Raw genomic sequence first — 20,470 nt, 5'->3', positions numbered from 1 at the left:
TACTCCATCTAGGCCATATTCTTAACTGTGGATCCCTTGTACACTATCTTTTGTTTTATTTGTATATAATAAACACTAATATCTCCTTGTTTTTTTCACTATCTTCTAATTCGTTTACTGTTTTGCTAAAGGCCATTTCATATTTCACAAAACGAAAACAGAAAACATCAACCCAATCTTAATTTCAATCAACTTTTAATTTCTGTTTTTTTTTTTTTTTCAATACCAATAATGACTTCCTCTACTCATTATCACTATATCGATTCTCAACCTGAAAACCCCTTCTCAAAACTAGTCAACAATCAGAAAATCCTTATAATACCCTCATTTGAACTAGAATCTGGTGAAGTTCTTTATGATGTTCCCGTTGCTTATAAAACATGGGGCAGACTAAATGCTCAAAGAAACAACGTCATGATAATCTGTCATGCCTTTACTGGTTCTGCCGATGTAGCTGATTGGTGGGGCCCTCTCTTGGGCAAAGATAAGGCTTTTGATCCAACAAAATTCTTTGTCATTTGTTTAAACTCTTTAGGTTCCCCATATGGTTCATGTTCTCCTGTCACTATAAATCCTCAAACTGGCCATCACTATGGCCCTGAATTCCCCCTATGCACAATTAGAGACGACGTTAAAATCCACAAACTAGTCCTAGACCATCTAAACGTCACCCAAGTTGCCTGTGTAATCGGTGGTTCAATGGGTGGAATGTTGGTTCTAGAATACCCAAGCATTTTTGGTCCCAATTATATAAGATCAATTGTAGCGCTAGCTACCTCGGCCAGACACTCAGCTTGGTGCATTTCTTGGGGTGAAGCTCAAAGACAAAGCATCTACTCTGATCCGAAATATAATGATGGCTACTACCAACTAGCTGATGGTCCTGTTACTGGTTTATCTGCCGCAAGAATGTCCGCTCTATTAACCTACAGATCAAGAAACTCTTTTGAAAGCAGGTTTGGTAGAAATGATCCAAATAAAGCAAAAAACATCCCAAAATCAAAAATCTTTATCAATACAAACTCAAGGCCATCTATCAACGGTAATTCAAAAGACATTTCCAATGGAACAGCGAATGGAACTGCTAATGGAACAGCCAATAAAATTTCCAATGGAACTTCCAACGAAGCTAATGACAATAAAATATCACACTCATCTTCAAATTCAAACTCCAGTTTAAAAAATTTCCAGGATGAAAATTGGGTTATTCATAATGATGGCCATAAAACTGCAATCGGTTCTCTCCAAAGATCTTCTTCAAACGCCTCAGTCACTTCTCTATCCTCAAATCGAAGCCAAAATAATTCCTCTTCAAACTTGAAAAAAAGACCCCAGACTTTCTTCACTGCTCAAAGTTACTTGAGATATCAAGGCAATAAATTTATCCAAAGATTTGATCCAAATTGCTACATTCAAATCTCAAGAAAACTAGATACTCATGATCTAACAAGAGATCGCTATTACCCATTTCCTCAATATTACACCTATGTCGATCCCGATTTCAACGATATATCTAATCCAAATCCAAACTCAAATTTATCACCTGAAGAAAACCAAAAGATTCCTTTACAAATTTCAGTCGAGGACCAATTAAGCACATTATCTCAACCTTCCTTAGTCGTGGGAATATCCTCTGATAATTTATTCACCTTATCCGAACAGCAACTATTAGCCGATTATTTACCAAATTCTGAATTCTACGAAATTGAAAGCGCCGAAGGTCATGATGCATTTTTATTAGAATTCCAAATAATCGATGATATAATATTGAAATTCTTAAACAAAAACTTGAAAGATATCATGCGAGCGACTGTAGTTGACGAAAATGATTTGATTGTTGATGAATCAATATTAGGTAAAAATGGTAATAATAATAGTGTATTTGGAGAAGCTGAAGATATAATTAACTGGTAAATGAATTTTGTATTGTTTTATATTCGTATTTTCACATCATTAATATCACTATATTTATATTTATATTTTTACTTTTATTTTTATTTTTATTTATTCATTTTTTTCATCTTCACTTTCTATTATTTTATATTCTAATTTACATTCACTTGCGCATATTAAGATGAGTTAACAATAATAAATAATAAATGATAATAAACAATGATTGTAGTATAATATAATTATATAAAAGTCAAATTTAGATTTAAATATGAATTTTAATTCAGCAAAAAAAAAAGAAAAAAAAAGACAAGTAAAGGAAAAAGAAAATAATTAAGATTAATAGTATTCCGCTTATGAAAGGATCAGAATTAAAGTTTTATGGTAATTTTGGAAAAATAAAAAAATAAAAGTATCCGTTTATTAAAGGTTTTGATTAATGAGTTCATATGAATAAAGTTTGTACTTGATATTTTTTTTCTCATTTATTGTTCATCAAATAACCAAACAATAAAATCAACACTTCTGTCTTCTAATTTTGTTATGAATGCACTAGAATAGTTCAATACCGTGTCTTTAATGCCATTACCTGATAGAATATTACTATTATTGTTATTGCTATTAGTATTATTAGCATTATCATTATTGGTGTTCGATAATAAAGAATCATATTGGTTTTCACCAATTTGATTACTATGAAGGTTATCAGAACCATTTGCATTATTATCATTATCATTATTATTTCTGTTTCTGTAATTATTATAATCATCCGAATTGACGCCGTATTTTGAGGATTTTAACAAAGCTCTTGTAAAACTCAACACGATTAATGAGAAATAAATTCTTATAGCAGAGATTATAATTGAAGTCATTAAAGTAATTGCAAATTCATAAGTTTGAGAAGCCGATTGAGATGCTAAGTTTTCATCAATCTTTGATACCGCTGTTGCAATCGCCGTGTTAATAACGTGAGAAGTAGTAGGAGTGGCTAAAATATTATTTAAAGAGATAGTTGCTGAAATTGAGGTATAATCTCTTTTTTTAGCTTGTACTTTATTACCAATATTATTATTATCATTAATTTTATTATCATTTCCAATATCAATTTCAACATTATCGAATTTATCTTCAATTTTATTGATATCAGGTACTGATGTAGAAGTTGCAGAAGCTGGTAAAGGTACAGTTTTTGAAGATTCAGTTTCAAACCAATATAATGCAAAATAAATAATGAATAAGATGGATAATAAAGTATCAAACAAGAAAACGCAACAAACCAAGGAAAATTTACCTAAGTGTGGCTTTTTAACATATTTCAAAGCGTTGATGTAAAATGGTAGTATAATAATTGAGGAGAGATTCAAAAACCATTGAAAGAAATTAATTGGATGGCCAGTGAATATCGACAAGATCCCATAAACTCCAGAAAACTTATTTAATATGGCAATTCCCAATATGATCTCCATACCAATATATAGAGGCAAAATACCTAAAAATTTCTAAAAAAAAATACAAAGTGTTAGACTCAAAAAAAACAGAATATCGTCAGCAGCAAAACACACATACAATAGGCAAAACATGTATCAAGGCACCCATTGTGAAAGGAAGTAGAAGCAGCGAGAGAAGTGGTTTTGATCTGGTACCTCAAACAGTTTCTTTGACACTTTTCCATTCTTAACGAGAAATAATTCACGTGATTAATGCATATTATGCGTTTGGTATGCATGGACGTCATTTTACCACGAAGGTGGATCTGCGGATTCTGTGGATTTCTGCGCGTGTGCGTTTTTTCGGTTTGAGCGAGACGAAAAGCAAGGACAAAAAGGTGTTTATGGGCGACACAGCAGAAGCAGGAGAGTGGAAGCACTGAGAAAGAAGATGAGAGATGGCAAGAGATTGAGATGCACTGCGAAGAAACAGAAGTAGAGGCAGCACAACAGATACACTTGCTGTCATGGTGCCTATGCTGCCCATTTTGCTGTCCTTTCTGTTGCTCGAGAATTCAGTGCTCCAGGACCAGAGTTGCACAGACTATGCGGGTAAACAAAAACAATGAAATTAAAAGATTAAAATCTCTTTAATTGGTAAATAAATAGGTATCGTTTCCTCTATTTGATCCTATTCCCTTTTCACTATTCTTCTTTTGCATTTTTTTTTCATCGCTTTTCATGAATTTGCATTGTTTTCATTAATCATATTCCTATACTTATCATATTCGTTGCATTTCTTAATCTATTTTCTATCCAATTTGCTTTCTCTTTTTTTATAATCCCTTTTTTTTCAGAAAAATTTCAATTAAACACAATTAATATAATGTTTTCTTAAAATGTGCTTTGATACTTCAGTTTCTCAATTATACATCAACAAAATATTTGGAACTTCTGTTCATCATCAGTCTTCATTTGCTGTCAGCAGTGATTTAGTTGCTTATACCGCAAGTGGTGGTGTAGTGGTTTGCAAGATTCTTGAAGGTAAAATTAAAAACCAAAGGTTTTTCTGTGCAAATAATTTTAATATCAATAACTCAAATATTAACAACTCTAACATTAATAACACCAATCTAAATATCAGTCCTATTACTATTTCAAATAACGACTTTGAGTATACAAGAAAAGATAATTACGGTTTCCCCAAACTTAATAATCCTATTCAGTTTTCAAATCTAAATTCAAATTCAAATTATCCCCTAGCATCCTCTTCAATAATCTCTACTTTAGATGATAATAATCTATCCAATTTAAGTATTAACAATAACTCCACTGCAAGTCTATCCTCAAACACAAATATAAATATAAACTCAAAATCGAAATTAAAAGATAGAATTCGATCAATAAATTGTATTGCTCTCTCCTCCAATGGTAAAATATTAGTTGTTGGCGAGTCTGGTTATCAACCGAGGATTCTTTTTTACTCTCTAGCAAATGATTCTAACAATTACCCCTTTGCATTCATTTTAGAACATCAATTTGCTATAAATAATCTAGCATTCTCTGATGATGATACCTATTTAGCATCTTTGGGTGTAGCAAACGATGGATTCTTAAACATTTGGAAAATTAATTCAATCTCAAAAAGATTTTCAATCATCTTAAAAGGTAGCAACAAATGTAGTTGTTTGATAAGTGATATGTTTTGGATCAATAATATCGTTATAACCATAGGTCTAAGAAACATAAGAGTTTGGAAATTAAATAGCAATTCAAATAACAATCTTAATATTAAAACTAAGAAAACAACAATCTTAAAAAGTAAAAACGTATTATTAGGCTCTTTAATTAATGAAAATTTTATATCCGGATCAATTTTAAATAAAACAACTGTTTTCATCTTATCTGAAAATGGATTACTTTGTTATTTAGATTTATCGTCTGAAATTCCATCCCTTCAATTAATTGAAAAATTAAATTATTTTTACAATATTCATAATAATATGAATGATCAGAAGAAGGTGGATCATGATTATGGTTATGATCATAACCATAATCATAATAATAATAATAATAATAATAATAATAATAATGATGATAATGATAATGATAATGATAATGAAAACATCAATGTTATCCATATCGATGTTCATAATCAAAGATTATGGTTTGGAAAGGAAAATTCTTTTGATTTCATTCCTCTCAATGATTTGTTATTAAATCTTTTAGTTGCTCCTTCTTTACCAAACCCACAATCAGTACTCAATGATAATAAATCAATTATTAGTTTTTCGACACAATCTAATGAACTTGGTAATATTAATAATAATTTATCTTCAAGTTTATCGAATTTAACATCAAACAATATGCCTATAAAAAATAGGTCGGGAATAATATCTATAAAACAAATTAATGAAAATGAAATAGTTTTTGTTAATGATAGAGAAGAAATTAATATTTTTAATATTTCTAATAATAAAATTGAAAAATTAATTGAACCATTAGTTAAAGATATTCAGGGAATTAAAAATTGTAAAATTTTCAAATTTTTAATTTGGTCACAAAGTGGGATTTTCAAAAAATATCATGAAAAATTTTGTTCGATGGAATTTATTTGTAAAATAAGATTGTTTTCAAATGATTATATTGAGAATAAAATAATTGTAGCCGAATTAACAAATGATAAAAAATTAATCTTTGGAGATCGATTAGGGTTTTTAATGGTGTACGATCTAAATAAAAATGAATATAACTATCAAATAAAGGCACACGAATCTACTATTAATGATCTATGTTTTTTTGATGTTAAGAATTACAGCTTTATTGTAACTGTTAGTAGAGATAGAACTATTCAAATATTTTATAAAAAGAATTTATCTAAACAAAATGTTAAAGAGGTTGAAGAAATTAAAGACGTTAAAGATGTTAAAGACGTTAAAGAAAAAGAAAAAGAAAGAAATGAAGAAATAAGTAATTTGTTTGATGATTATGAGGCATCAGAAACTCCAGTTGAAATGATATTTCTTGATATTCATAGTGAAAATGAAGATGATGGAATTAATACAGATACAGATAATACTAGTGCTGGTGATGAGGAGACTGTTAAACAATTTGAGAAATTAACTTTAGATGATAAAAGTGAAAATAAGATCGAATACCACAACAAACTAGAGAATAAACTAGAGAATAAACTAGAGAATAAACTAGAGAATAAACTAGAGAATGAAAACGAGAATGAAAATGAGAATGAAAATGAGAATGATACTGAAAAAGAAATTGAAGATAAAGAAATATATAAATGGAATTTACTTCAAACTTTAACTATTCATAAGGGAAATGTTCTAAAAGTTATTAATTATGAAAATAAGATTTATGTATGTTCAGCTGATCGATCTATATCGATTCATCAAATTGAGGTTGATGAAGAAGAAGATATGATTCAAATTTATTTAGAGAAGATCATTAATATTAAGAGTTCACCAATCAATATGAGATTCATTAGTGATATAAGAAATGATAATAATAAGAAAAATAAGAATAATAAGAATGGGAATGGAAATAGAAATGGAAATGGAAATGGAAATGGAAATGGAAAAGAAAATAATAAAAGAAGATCATATCTTAGTGATATTAGACAAAGGAGTAAGGTTGGTGCAATTGAAAGAAGCATAGATGAGAGTTTTAATGAACTAATAATTTCTACAAATGATAAACAATTATTAATATATGATATAATTAGTTTGAAACTTTTAAGGGCGTTGAAGTTATATGAATTAGTTGAATATTTTGTTGTGATTAAAAAATTGAATATAATAATTTGTACATGTGCTGATAAAAGTATTCGAACATATTCATACAAAAGTGGGAGATTATTAACAGTTAATTGGGGTCATTCGGAAAGTATAACTGGTTTGATATTGATTGAAAACAAGTTTAATGAAAATGGAGGTGAAAATGGGGATAAGGATAAAAATGAAAAATCAGTCAAATTTGTGACTATAAGCAATGATGGGTGTTTATTCCATTGGGAATTAAAATTAGGAGGTATTAATACTACTTTGAATAGTAATTTAATGAATTCAAAAGATGATAGAGATAAAGATAGCTTGAGAAATAGTGTGGGATCACCATTATTTCAAAAAGTAGCTAGAAAAATCAAGAGATCGCATACAATTCATTCAGTGAATTCATCGAGTAGTTTAAGAGCTAAACCATCGGTTAATTTAAGGGTGAATGTTTCCAAAAGATTACCATCTCAAAGTTCCAGTCCAAGTCTAAGTTCAAATATAAATCTAAGTATCAGCCCAAGTAATATTTCAAGCACTGGTTCAAACAAAAGTCCAAGAACACCTGGGTTTGCGACAAACCTGAAAAATAGACCAATTTTAAATCATGTTGAGGAAAAAGAAACCAAACAAAAATCAATTGCGTGGACAAGTTCAGCAAAATATTTGAACCATTCGAAAAGCATGAAGGAGTTGGGGTCGTCGAGGTCCACTGGAGATTTGAAAAGTAGCACAGCTACAAGATATTCGGCGATAGGAAAAAATTATAATAGCAACTCTCTCTCAACCACCAATTCGGGAGAAGAGCTGAACATGAAAGCAGCAGCAGGCAAAGGAAAGACAGCTGCAGCAGGATCCACGGCACTGGGAAGACGTCAAAGTATACACAGGAGGAGCTACACAAACATCCTGGACTGCTCCCCCAGTGACATTAGTGTGTACTTGAGAGAAATACGAGGGAGGTTCAAGCAGCACAAGTACACCAAGGACGAGATCAGCTCAATCACCGCAGATTTGAGCAACACCATCAAATTCCTAACAGAGTCCACAGAACAACGTCCGTAGCACATCTATCTAGCACTTTCAGCATCACCAATGAGCATAAATTACGCTGCCGGAGAGTGTTGAGGAAACAGTGCTTCCATTGCGGAGGTTCTGTGGAGCCTCACAAAGTTGTGGGCAAAGAATGTGATTGGTGGAAAACGAAGCACAGCCAGTACACGCATCACAGAAGCAATGGCTTAGTTGAAGAATGCTGAGAGTCTCTAGAAGCACTACCAGAGCACTTCTTGAGTATGCAAAAAAAACGTGCAATTTCTCACAAGCACTATAAATACAGCTCTCGCTGCTTTGATTGTGGTGATGTCTGTGTCCTTTAGGAAATAAAAAGAAAATCGCTGAAGATGTCTGAGTATGCTGTATGTTGTGGTCCTCTGTTGCGCGAGTGTGATATAGGCAAAAAAACGCTACTGTATCATCTCATCTTATTGTTTAATTAGTGCTCTTTATCACAATGCTCGATTTACTAACTTCTGCTCTTTCAGCCCCCACCTGGACCTCCTCCAGAACATTTAAGAAATCTCTATCCACCACCACCAGGCTTTGGTGGAGATGGAAAGGTATGTCATTCTAAGATCAATTTTACCAATTGCTAGTCAATATAGATTACAGCAAATAGAAATACCAATACAACAACACATGAATATCTTACTAATACCAATTCGTAAATCAGTTGAATGAATTCCAGCCTTCAGTATCTCCAAATGCACCAGATACTGCGCCAGGTATTGAACTAGGTGTTGTGCCTGCACCTCAACCAACTGAGGCAAATCCCACACTGCCTTCATCTGCTCAAGGATTGTCCAGGTTAGATCCCGCATCAAGTTTCTACAAGGGAAATGTTGCTCCACCTACCCAACCACCCCCAGCTGAAAACACAAGCGCTAATCATCCATCTTTATCTGTTCCAGATGCGCCAATTGTTGCTCAGCCTGTTAATGAAAAGGAAATTAATACTGAAAATCAATCTAAGATTGAGCCACCAGCAGGTCCCCCACCAACAGAACAGTCAGCAGGCCCTCCAGCAGGCTCTACAGAAAAACCAGTAGGTCCACCAGCGGGAACTTCACCATCAAATTATGCCGATGAAAAGGATAGACAATTCAATAGTTTCTCACCACCAAACCAACCTCAGTACCCACCACCTAACCAGTACCCTACACCAAATCAATATCTTCCAAATCAATATCCACCAAACCAATACCCACCAAACCAATACCCACCAAACCAATACCCACCAACTCAACCTCCACCGGGTCAATATGCATCACCTCAATACCAAGGTCAACCAATAGCTGTTCAAGAGCAACAAAAGGAAAAATCCGACAGTGGAGCAGCAGCTGGTTGCTGTGCCGGTTGTTTTGCTGCTATTGGTGCATTGCTTTGTTTTTCTGCTCTCGATTAAAACTGAAATGGTGCCAGGTTGACGTCCACAAACTTTGAGTTAATTTAAATTTTAAATTTTTTTTGGGTTTTTATTGTTTATTTATTGTTTGTTTTTTTTATGTTTTTCTGGTTGTTCATTCTTCACTGTCTGACATTCTTATTTTTCCAAAATTTCTAATTGCTTACAAAATCACATAATAGTTAATACCTCGTGTAAAATGATGCTACGGTGCTACCGTCGCCATTGCGCCCGCCTTCCGCTTCCGAAAAACCAGAGCCAAACCTCTGTGTGGATCACATGACGCACCGCCAGCAGGTTTTTCATCAGGTGGCATTTTTCAGTGGTTCAATCCGCTTGTGAGAGAAGGTTTGCGACCAGTTTTTCTCTTTCATTTGCGCACTTTTTTAGACTCACCGCTCACCACTCTTTGAGATCTCTCTAAATCATTCAATTTCTAATTTCTGAGTTAAATTCTAATAAAGGGACAATTTGAATTACGGAAAACTATTTCTCCCTTTCGCTTTTTTTTTTGTGGGAATATATTAAAGATTCAAAGTTCTGTTTCTTAGTTTATTTCTTATTTTTTCTTCTCTTTCTTTAAAATTTGATTTAATCAACAATATTTATACTTAAATTTATTTTTTAGATTCCTTTCAGATTAATTGATTCATTCTAATACAACAAAGCAAGCCTCAGTACAATAATTACAGCAATTAAAATCAATCACAGTACAATAAAACGAGATAATCTAGATCAACACAAATTATTCTAAATTAATATAATAAAAATGTTCAAACTTCTTCAAGGTACACTATCGACCTATACTGGTATAGTTGCAGAACCAGTTTATGGTAGAGAAGCATTCCACCCAATCACAGACACTGTCAAGGATAAGCAGCCATTTAGGGAGGCGACCACCAAAGATTTAGAATGGTTACAACCTCCATCAACTAATGTTGAAACTCAAACATTTTACTTTATTTGTGACAAATCAGGGTATCTGGGCTTCTTTCAAGTTATTCACTCCGTTGTTGTTGGTAACGTTTATACAACTGCACAGTTTACTTTCAGAATTTTTAACAAATTGAAAAAAGATGAAGCCGTTTGGACTTCAACTCATCTAGAAGATTTTATGATCAAGGGAAACAATTTCTATGCTCAAAATTTTGCAATTGAACTCAATGAAGATGGAAATTCCTATACTTTCAAATCTGCTGTCAATCCAGAATCTGTCGTCGACTTAACTGTCACCAAAGAGGCTCCTGGTGTAATCATTGGTGAAAATGGTTTCTCCTACTACGGCACAGACACCAAAAACCCCTGGGGAAGCATGAGGCACGTGTTTTGGCCCAGAAACGACGTCAAGGGCACCATCAAGTTGGGAGAAAAGGAAATTGACATCGAGGGAAAAGCAATGTACGTCATGGCCCTCCAAGGAATGAAACCCCACCATGCTGCTTCGACCTGGAACTTCTTGAACTACCAAGGCCCTCATTATTCTGCAGTCCAAATGGAGTTCACCACTCCCAACTCCTACGCCAAAACCAAAGTCAGCATTGGGATTTTGGTCAAGGACGACAAAATAATTGCTGCTACCGTCGACAACAACGCCATCCACAAGGATTCTGAGCCTGACAAGGACGTTGGCTGGCCAGTTCCTAAGGAAATTGACTATGATTTTGCCGGATACACTGCTGACTCCACAGACGAGGCAATACAGAACAAGACTGCCAAAGTCGTTAAGGCCTCACTCAAGGGCAGGCTAGATACTCTCGTTCTCAGGGTCGATGTCATGGGTGAAATCCCTGGGTTTGTTAAGAGTCTTGCTGGAGTTGTTGCAGGCACAAAGCCCTACATCTACCAATGGATCAATCCCTACCACTTTGAGATCGAGCATGACGGCGAGGTTTCAAAGGAAGAAGGTTCTTGTTGGAGCGAGGCCACTTTTATCTCTGAATGAATATCAATTGGTGACGACGCTGCTGTACAGTATTACATTGCTATTGTTGTATTACATGGTTCTTTTATTCTTTTAGTAATTCTCTCCTTCCTATTTTAATCTGCTCTTTCCCTGTTTGGTCCTGTTGGAATGGTTATCTTTAATACTGTTTAATAACTTAATACATTTTAATAACTTTTTCTTATTTTTTTTGTTTATTTCTTGGTTTTTTTCGTTTTTCTTGTTTTTCTTATTTTTTTTATTTCCTATCCATAAATTAAGCTTTTGATCACTGATGCTAATTTAATCTTGTTTCTCTTGTTCTAGCCTTTAGATCTTGCTTCTCATATCCAATTAAGAAATATGAATTATCATGCTTTAATCAAATCTCATATAATATAACATAAATACTCATAAATACTAATAAATAAATAGATATGCTTAGTCCGTATAAGAAAGGCTTGCATGGGCTACATTGACCCGCCTGACGAGCTGTACCTTCCCACAAGCCCCGCCATTTCCAAAAAAGCTCTTTCCTCTCCCAAGTTTTTCAAGTTAACGGATCTTCTGCGTCGGCTTTCGTTTTCTTCCCACGCCCACTGCTTCTGCTGCTCTCTCAACGCGTCCTCGCCGCCAATTCCCCAGACCTCCATTTCACTAATTGCAAACCGGTCCTCGTAGATCGGAATCTCCCCCGGAATATCCATAGGAATCTCGGTGGAACTCTCCAGTTTGCTTTCCTCAGACTTTGCATCGTCCACAAAGCTCTTATATACAGATCCTGTTTTGTACACCTCTGAGTGGTTCAAATGTCGAAACACACAAAACTCCAAACTGGAGTCAATTGTTAGCGAAACGCTTCCTGGTCGATATTTGACCAAATCGTTGTTCTTGATAACGGGCTGTTCGTTTCCAAACCCAATTCCTCCTCCAAGTGTATTGAAATACCCCAATTTACTATCCGCATTAGCAGTATTATCATAACCATAACCAGAATTATTATTATTATTATCTCTTGAGATTAAATTACATTTGAAAATGTTTTGCTGACTGCTCAATTGAAATATTGTATTATCTTTATTACCAAAATAATCTTTGTTAGTCTTTCTCCAAGGTGTTTTAATATAAACACCATAAATCAATTTTTCTCCATATATTTTTTTATTATTATTATCGTCATCTTTAGCATCTTGATAGTGGTAATTATAATGTTTGCCGTTGATATCATTGTTATTATAATGGCGATGGTAATGGTAATGATCATGATTATTTAATCTTGGAAATTTTTCATTAAATTTTTCAAATTTGTTATTTTTATTGCTAAATTTTTTAAAATTTAATATTTTTCGTCCTGATATTAATAAAATTGTAGGAGAATTCCAATTGAATACTCTATATTCTAATGATTTCATTGAAAATCCATACCTTGATCCAACATACAAACTCTTTAGACTATTCAAGCTAATTTTTTCATTAACATTAAGATTACTATTACTATTATTATTGTAATTATCATTATCGTTTCCTGATTTGAAATTGAGTTTAAGAAATGTAGATAATTGTGTCAACAATTGTGGTGTTATTATATTGAAATTTTGATCATCCAACATTTTATTTAAATTGCTTATCCTTTCGCATACTATACTTATGTTTTCCTTTATTTTGATGTTTTCATCCAAATTATATAATAATGGATTTAATAAATAATTTAATGAATCCTCAAACAAGAATGGTATCGTTAAATTTAAACTTGTTTGAAATTTAGTATAATCTATATTAAATCTTTTTTCATTTAGATATTTAATATCATTACTCCTTATTATGGGATTGATTGCTCTTAATATTGAAAACGAGTTTTTCTTAAACTTATTGTAAAAGTCCTTTTTTAAAAAAGTTTTCAAGTATGGTATAAAACTCGTAGAATTTAATGGATTAATCATTTCTTCGATTCCGGTCGCAATTCCATTATCATTTAAATTATCTTTAGTGTTCTCTGGATCGTTATTAATTGAACAATATAATATTAGGCAATATCTTATTATTAATAGAAAATTTATAATATGTAATAAATTCGATGCCGATATATATAGTTTATTAATGTCTATATCATCAAACGAACTGATTAAATGTGTTATATGCCAATGGATTTTAATTTGTCTTTCATCCATAATTAGATTTTGAACTTTTTCTTTTTCTTTTTCTTTTTCTTTTTCCCTTTTTTGCTCAATAATATTGTTAATTTTTTCTTGTTTTTCATTACCGATATTATCATATTTATTATTATTATTATTATTATTATTATTATTATTATTATTATTATTATTATTATTATTATTATTATTATTATTATTATTATTATTATAATATTCTTTAAGATCAAAATTTGAAAAACAAATGAATAATAGTTTGATTATATCAAATTTTCTTGATAATAATCGATGCCTTTTTTTATTATTTAAAAGGACAATAATTTTAATTAAATTTTTAAAACTTATACCATTAGAATTTAACAGAAATTGAGATTCTAGCTGTTCAAAATTTTCCCTTTTTTCAAAATTTATAAATGGGAACATTGATAATTTTGTCAAAAAGTCAAATAAAATCGGAAAAATTTGCAAAACACCATCTTCGGGATCTTCTTTAATATCTTTATTGGTAATCCCACAAAACACTAATGATTTAATTTCTTCAAAATTGATTATCTTATCGTAATATAAAAAATCCTCGTGCTCATTATTTAGTTTTGTGATATTGGTCAATGGAGTGGTGGAAGAGGGCTTTTCGGAAATGTGGAGTGTATTGTTATCATTAGTTTGTTCCGTGCTAATGAGCAGTTTATGTAGTTTCAAGTTTTTCTTCAATGAATATAACTCCAAATGAGACAATTGGTTCAGTGAATCCTTTAAGAATAATTCGAATAGTTTCTCTTTAGATAAGCTGGTGATATCGATTTTATGACTCGATGGGGATGTGGCTTGTCTTGAGGATGATTGGCCCATGTTTGTTTGTTTTTTGCATTTAATAACTGTTTATAGGAATCAATTGATGGCAACACTTTGTGGGATTAAATGAGGTGCGAAACGTATATCGATTGAAAGATAGCTGAGTTACAGGTTATAAATGACTAAAGAGATGAAGGATTAGAAATCGCCTCAAAAATGTCAACAAAAGGCAGACCCGCCGCCGTGGCACCGACATCACTCGACAGCATCAACCAAAATGGTGGGTTCAAGTCTGGAGAAGTTCTCCCAGAAGCTTTCGAAGAGCAAGACCAACGAGGCGACATCGTCTGTTCCACAGGTTTCTCTGATGCTGTGCATGCTGAGCTGGGGATTGCCAATGTCCAAGCATCTAATGCCCAATTTCGAGCAGACAATTGGCCCGATGGTGGAGCCACAGGGACTGTCGTTTCGAACGACAAACAATTGCAAGGGGACCTTGACCAACTCAGCGCACTTTTTAACAAGCAATATTCCTGGGGAGTTTGTTGCATATCTTTGGTTGGCATTGATCTTGATGACTGGTCCTTTGTTAAGGCCTGGCTTGTGTTTGCTCTCGTAGTTTAGAGCGTAGTTGGGATGAACACCATGGGCCATGTCCGAAGACAAGAAAAAGGATTTTGCAGCAGATTGGTACAAATGGTTCTTGTTGATGATCGATTCCTCTCCAGTACCAAGAATAGAAGAAAGTCTGTCAACAACTGCGGGAATAAAATTGGAATCAGCGCCCTGGGCAGATTGAGACCCAATTTCTTCATGGTCAAAACAGGCTAGCAATCTGATACCAGACTCATTTTCAATGTTTTTTGAAGCACGCACCAATGCTTGGGAACCGCAAAAGCAAGAAGTCAAATTATCCAATCTGCCACTGAATATGAACTCATCGTTGATTCCGCCGATGGTAGAAGGATTTGTGTCGTGTAAAATCAATTCAAAATCTTCAATTGCAGAAACCTCACAACCACATTCTTTGGCGATAAGGTCGATTAGCAGCTTATTGTGTCTTTGAACCATGGTTTGCAACGAGTGGAATTCTTCATCGGATAATTTGCCTTGTTCGTGGTCTGAACAACCACCCTGTGATGTTTCGTCCTGTTTGCTATTATTTGAGTTTTTGGTTTGATCGAGTGTTTCTGCTTTATTTTCTAAACCAGCAATGGGTAACAAGTGTGTTTCCTTGTTAAACTCGAATTTTTGGTTTACCGCCCTATCTAAATGGATAGCCAAAGTAGGGATATTCAAAATTGGCTTGTTGATTTGAATGATTTTGGGAATGAGTTTATCATTGCTGTTTATCATCACTCTACCGCTGATACCATAGGAACGATCAAAAAAAGTATGGAAAATACCGCCACCATAGCATTCAACGCCAACTTGAATATAGCCATTGGATGAGTTGCTGGATATTGGTTTAATCCTTAAGGTGGGAGAATCTGTATGGCATCCAACTATGGAAAAGCTATTACCGGGCTTCCAATTTGCTCCCACAGTGAAAGCGATGATTGATGAGCCATTTCTGGTAACAAAATAACTTTGGCCCTTCTTGACCTTTGTTGACCAGTTTGATCTTTCAGAGATCTCTGTGAAGTTGGACGAGAGAAGTAACTTCTTGATCGACTCGACAGCCAAATAGGGCGAGGTCGACGCGTTGAGAAAGGAAACAAACTCGTTTGCATAGGATTTCAAAGCCATGGCAGGAAAGAAGACAGAATCTCAGGTAGGAAGCAACAGAACAACAAAAGAGCAGCACACAATGGAGTGAACAAACAAGCGAGAAACAAAAAGCAGCAGCTAGAAATGGCAGCTAGAAATGGCTGAAAATTGCAGCTTGTGTGAAGCTGCTCTTATCGCACAGAGAACTCCGCTGAGTGGACAATCTCCCAAACTGTAACTGAACATTTTCCACGCCAGTTTGGGCAACATTCGCCCAGAAACCGAAGCTCCAACATTCACCTACGGAAACTACAACTTCAAACTGACCGAGTGGGAATGACTGTATTAATGAATGCTTTCTTTATGACTGAATAAAAAAATAAAACTAACATGTAACCAGAAAAAAAACTAAGAACTAAAAGTAAAACACGGTATTAAGCGGTTTGTGTAGGGGCATTACTGTATTGTAAACTATCTTCTGTTTCGCACTCCAGGTCTCATGCCAGAGCTCTTTTCAAGGGAGAATATGCTGCTTGTGCTGGACGAATGGTGGATGCGAGACTGCACCTCTTCGCCCGACCTTTTGCTGTTTCCAGACCTTGAGCTCGACGAGACTGGTGGTTTGTGCACCTTTGATAGCTTGGAGCTGACATTGGAGCTGGTGTTCCTCATTCGAGGCGAGGAGGTATTTGGTCTTTGTAATGGGGATCTTGAGCTAGGCAAGGGTGATCTCGATCTTGATTTCAATTTTCTTTCAACTGGTATAGAGCGTTCATTGTCGATTTCTCTTTCAAAACCTCTTTCCATTCTCATTCTAGGTCTTTCCCTTTGTCTTTCTATTTGTCTCTCTCTATTTATATCTTTGTTAGCTTCTCTATGGATTTCTCTGCTAACATCTCTTCCAACATCTCTCAATGGTTCTCTTTTGACCAGCATTCCATCTTTTCTGTAAGAAGGATCTCTTTTCATGGACACCGCCTTTCTTTCTGCGATTCTTACGTTTTTAGACATTGTTCCCTTTTTCATAGGCATCACAGGCATGTCTTTTGGTTCTCTTTTACTTTTAATTTTGATGTCCTTTTTGGCTTCTTTAATTTCCGGAATTATTTCTTTTTTGATTTCTCTTTTGATTTCCTTTCTAATTTCGGTTCTGATTTCTCTTTTATTTTCGATTTTAACATCCGATTTAAGAGAAAGTTTAAGTTTAACAGTTTCATCTTTTTTGATTGGAGTTGTTGTTATTGGATTATTCTCTTTTTCTTTACTCTGACCAATGGAACTATTGTCTCTATTATTATTATTATTATTATTATTATTATTATTATTATTATTAAAATTACTATTACTATTTGAATATGACCATAACTTTTTCTTCCAAAGAGTTAATTCATTGTGTAATTGAATGACTTTTTTAACATCCTCATTATAACTTTTATAATCATAATCACCGGTTTGTTTATTGCTTAATGAACTATTTTTATTTTTCACTTTAGATTTATTCTTTTGAATCGATTCATACAACTCTTGATATTCTTTGTATGTATTTTTAAATTTTCTAGATAAATCTTGAAGTTGAACTGAAGGAAACCCATTGGACAATGCACTGGATGAATTAATAGAGGAGGTTGTAATTTTTTGCTTTTTAAGTCTTGGATTCATTTCAGGCGATGTCAAGTTTGTAGAATAATTAGGAGCAGAGTCAGATGGAGAACCATTGGACTTGGAAAATACCGATGATGTTGAAGAAGTGGAAGAAGAAGATAATGAACCCGATGAGGAACTGGAAGTGGTTCGGAATCTTTTGCGCTGAGTTTCATTGTCTCTTAAAGGACCTAGATGTTCATCATCTTCAGATGAAGACGAGACAAATTCTTTGGATAACACCTTTCTCTTCTTGTTTGAAGAAATTTCCAACTGTTTAGCCTCTTGTTCAATTTTTTCAAGTCTATCTATTTCCAATTTTTCCTTTTCTAATCTAATTTTTTCTAATTTCTCTAATTTTTCTTGTTCTTCCTTTTTTTTTCTCAATCTTTTCTTTTCCTTTTCCCTTTCCCTTTCTCTTTCTAATTCTCTTTCTTTCTCTTTTTGTAGCTGTAGCTGTAGCTGTATTTGTTTTTGTTTTTGTTTTTGTTCAAGTTCTCTTTGTTTTCTCATTCTTTCTTTTTCTTTTTCTTTTTCTTTTTCTTCATTTTCTCTCGCTATTCTTTCCTGAAGATCTTTTTCTTTTTTTAATCGTAATTTTTCTTGGAAATCTTTTTCCTTTTCCTTTTCTTTTTGAAGTCTTTCTATTTCTGATTTTTCTTTTAAATCTTTTTGGTTTAAAGATTGTTGTTGTTGTTGTAGAGCCTTTTGTTTTAGAAGGTTTTTTTGATAGAGTTCTTCATTTTGCTGTTGAATTAGTTTTTGTTTTTCTTTAAAGGAGGCGTTTTTAAGCATTTCTGTGTTTTTATTTTTTTCGATTTCATTTTTTTTTAGTATTTCGGGATTGATTAGCATGTTTCTTATTGGATTTGATAGTGAGTAGTTTAGTCTGTTGAAAGAATTTTCCATGTTTTTCAAGATAGAGGCTCTTGTTGAGGGGGTATAGCGAAAATCCCAAATGCTTAGGTATTGGTAACTTAGATCATTCAAGACGTAGAACTTTAGATTTTCTGGTTGATTATTAAAGGAGGAGTCGTCAATTGGTATGGTGTAGTCATTTGGCAATTTTGAGTAGTCGCCATAAGTATCTTGGTTGTAAGATTTTAGGGAAGCGGTTACTTTTGAAGCGTGTTTGTTGAGGAAGTTTTGAACGTTGATGATGTGAGAAACATGACATTTTTCCTTTATGATTTCAGCGGATATTGGGCCAACAGCTAGTAAATGGAGCATTCTAGAGTCTTCAGATTTGAGATTTTTAAAGTTTTTTGTAGAGGATTTTAGGGAATTTAGTTTGGATAGCAAAGGAGTTGAGGAGGAGGAGGAGGAAGAGGAAGAGAAAGGAAGAGGGTTTGGGGAAGGGGAATTTGATAAAGATCTTGGAGAAAGAGAGGGTTTTTTGTTGTAGGAGTTGTAAGAGTTTGTAATGGGGATGGGGATGGTGTGATTGGGAGTGAGGTTGTTTGTGGGATGATTATATGTTGAGTTGTGATTTGGTATGGGTGTTGAGGAGGAAGATGAGGAGGAGGAGGAGAGAGATTTTGAAGGGAGATTGAAGACAGTTACTTTTGATATCACTTTCCCTATTTGAGAGAACTGAGTTTGGTTATTATTGGAGGTATTTGAATTATTTAAGTTGTTTGAGGAATATAAGTCAGTGTTTTGGGTTTCTAGTACCGAAGTGTTATAGATTGAGTATTTTTGATTTGAAGAATCGATAATTTTCAAGGACTAAAGAGTGAGTGTGTTAGTATTATTGTAATGAGGTATTGTAGTGATGGGTGATGGGATAAAAAAAATTAATAAAATAATGAAATTGCATTTCATTATTTTATTAATTTTTGATTATCATATCATTATAATTAGTAAAGATAAATATACGTACTATTTCACCATTTTTTACAATTAATTTTGCTTTTTTATTTGAGTTTTTCAAGTTCGTTAGGATTGATTTTGGAATTCTAATATTCATAGCAATTTGGTTATCATTTTGGACATTATTTTGATTATTTGAGGGGAGTAGTATTGAATAAAATGGTAAAGTCATTTCAAATTATTATTATTATTTTTTTTTTTTTTGCTGTTATTTTTAATATTGTTTTTATTTTTATTTCTATTTATATTTTTTGATGGAAAAAAATTAAAGATTAAAGATTAATAAAGAAGCCCAGAAAAGGAATTATTTGATTAGAGTAAGAAAAAGTGGATGGATATTATTGTGTGGGATTATTATATGGTTATTGAAGTTATAACAAGAATGGATACAATAAGAATAGATATAATAAAGTGAATAAATGAAATTTGAATGAGATAATTTATGTGAGATAAATTAAATGAAGTTTAAATTGGGTAAATTTAAAACAAAAATGAATGATTTGAAAATGATTAATAATGGACAAAAAAGATGAGAATGTAAATAAAAAAAACGATGAATAAAGAGAACTTTTCTTTTAAAAAGCAGAATAGATAGATAGTATGAAAAAAACAATAACAAGAGTAGATAAATATAACTAGAATAAATAATTAGGTAAATATTTTTGGATTATAAAAAAAAGAGAACAATAAAACGAAATGAAACAGTTTCTTTTTGAACCCAAGCAGAAGCAGGAAAGAGATTGATTAAGATTATGACTGGAAAGGCTATTTATGTGAAGCAGAAAGAGATGAAAGTATGGGAGATAGATGGGATATTT

At 33.0% G+C, this 20,470-nt stretch overlaps 8 protein-coding genes across 8 annotated transcripts; 4 read left to right on the top strand and 4 right to left on the bottom strand.

The window, feature by feature from the left end:
- Positions 1–231: 231 nt before the first annotated feature.
- MET2 (homoserine O-acetyltransferase) lies at positions 232–2,066 on the top strand (the record flags this gene model as incomplete). Its single annotated transcript, XM_020191160.1, has 3 exons — positions 232–961; positions 1,097–1,488; positions 1,561–2,066. The coding sequence occupies 3 exons, from the start codon at positions 232–234 to the stop codon at positions 1,912–1,914; spliced, it is 1,476 nt and encodes a 491-aa protein (XP_020048617.1). The 3' UTR covers positions 1,915–2,066.
- A 149-nt stretch (positions 2,067–2,215) lies between these two features.
- On the bottom strand, positions 2,216–3,508 carry KEI1 (Kei1p). The gene is made up of 2 exons (XM_020188921.1): positions 3,438–3,508; positions 2,216–3,389 (listed from the first exon to the last, which is right to left on the bottom strand). Exons 1-2 carry the CDS (start codon positions 3,468–3,470, stop codon positions 2,376–2,378), a joined length of 1,047 nt encoding a protein of 348 aa, XP_020048616.1. The 5' UTR covers positions 3,471–3,508; the 3' UTR covers positions 2,216–2,375.
- Positions 3,509–4,040: 532 nt separating this feature from the next.
- On the top strand, positions 4,041–8,583 carry ASCRUDRAFT_134051 (WD40 repeat-like protein). The gene has a single exon (XM_020189066.1). It carries the CDS (start codon positions 4,217–4,219, stop codon positions 8,165–8,167), a length of 3,951 nt encoding a protein of 1,316 aa, XP_020048615.1. The 5' UTR covers positions 4,041–4,216; the 3' UTR covers positions 8,168–8,583.
- ASCRUDRAFT_84931 (uncharacterized protein) lies at positions 8,506–9,966 on the top strand (the record flags this gene model as incomplete). The annotated part of the gene is made up of 3 exons (XM_020194881.1): positions 8,506–8,520; positions 8,647–8,721; positions 8,835–9,966. 3 exons carry the CDS (start codon positions 8,506–8,508, stop codon positions 9,564–9,566), a joined length of 822 nt encoding a protein of 273 aa, XP_020048614.1. The 3' UTR covers positions 9,567–9,966.
- Positions 9,967–10,335: 369 nt separating this feature from the next.
- SVF1 (Svf1p) lies at positions 10,336–11,508 on the top strand (the record flags this gene model as incomplete). Its single annotated transcript, XM_020191625.1, has 1 exon — positions 10,336–11,508. The coding sequence occupies one exon, from the start codon at positions 10,336–10,338 to the stop codon at positions 11,506–11,508; it is 1,173 nt and encodes a 390-aa protein (XP_020048613.1).
- A 224-nt stretch (positions 11,509–11,732) lies between these two features.
- On the bottom strand, positions 11,733–13,852 carry RTC5 (Rtc5p). The gene is made up of 2 exons (XM_020189065.1): positions 12,913–13,852; positions 11,733–12,807 (listed from the first exon to the last, which is right to left on the bottom strand). The coding sequence occupies exons 1-2, from the start codon at positions 13,653–13,655 to the stop codon at positions 11,958–11,960; spliced, it is 1,593 nt and encodes a 530-aa protein (XP_020048612.1). The 5' UTR covers positions 13,656–13,852; the 3' UTR covers positions 11,733–11,957.
- Positions 13,853–14,585: 733 nt separating this feature from the next.
- On the bottom strand, positions 14,586–16,408 carry APE4 (aspartyl aminopeptidase). Its single transcript, XM_020189064.1, has one exon. The coding sequence runs from the start codon at positions 16,176–16,178 to the stop codon at positions 14,685–14,687; it is 1,494 nt and encodes a 497-aa protein (XP_020048611.1). The 5' UTR covers positions 16,179–16,408; the 3' UTR covers positions 14,586–14,684.
- On the bottom strand, positions 16,395–20,120 carry ASCRUDRAFT_133971 (uncharacterized protein). The gene is made up of 2 exons (XM_020189063.1): positions 19,663–20,120; positions 16,395–19,508 (listed from the first exon to the last, which is right to left on the bottom strand). Exons 1-2 carry the CDS (start codon positions 19,822–19,824, stop codon positions 16,611–16,613), a joined length of 3,060 nt encoding a protein of 1,019 aa, XP_020048610.1. The 5' UTR covers positions 19,825–20,120; the 3' UTR covers positions 16,395–16,610.
- Positions 20,121–20,470: the final 350 nt, after the last annotated feature.

The sequence above is a fragment of the Ascoidea rubescens genome (assembly GCF_001661345.1).
Source record: "Ascoidea rubescens DSM 1968 unplaced genomic scaffold ASCRUscaffold_3, whole genome shotgun sequence".
Taxonomy (NCBI): domain Eukaryota; kingdom Fungi; phylum Ascomycota; class Saccharomycetes; order Ascoideales; family Ascoideaceae; genus Ascoidea; species Ascoidea rubescens.
Note: the sequence above shows the minus strand (reverse complement) of the source record. Positions and strands in the feature narration are given on the sequence as shown.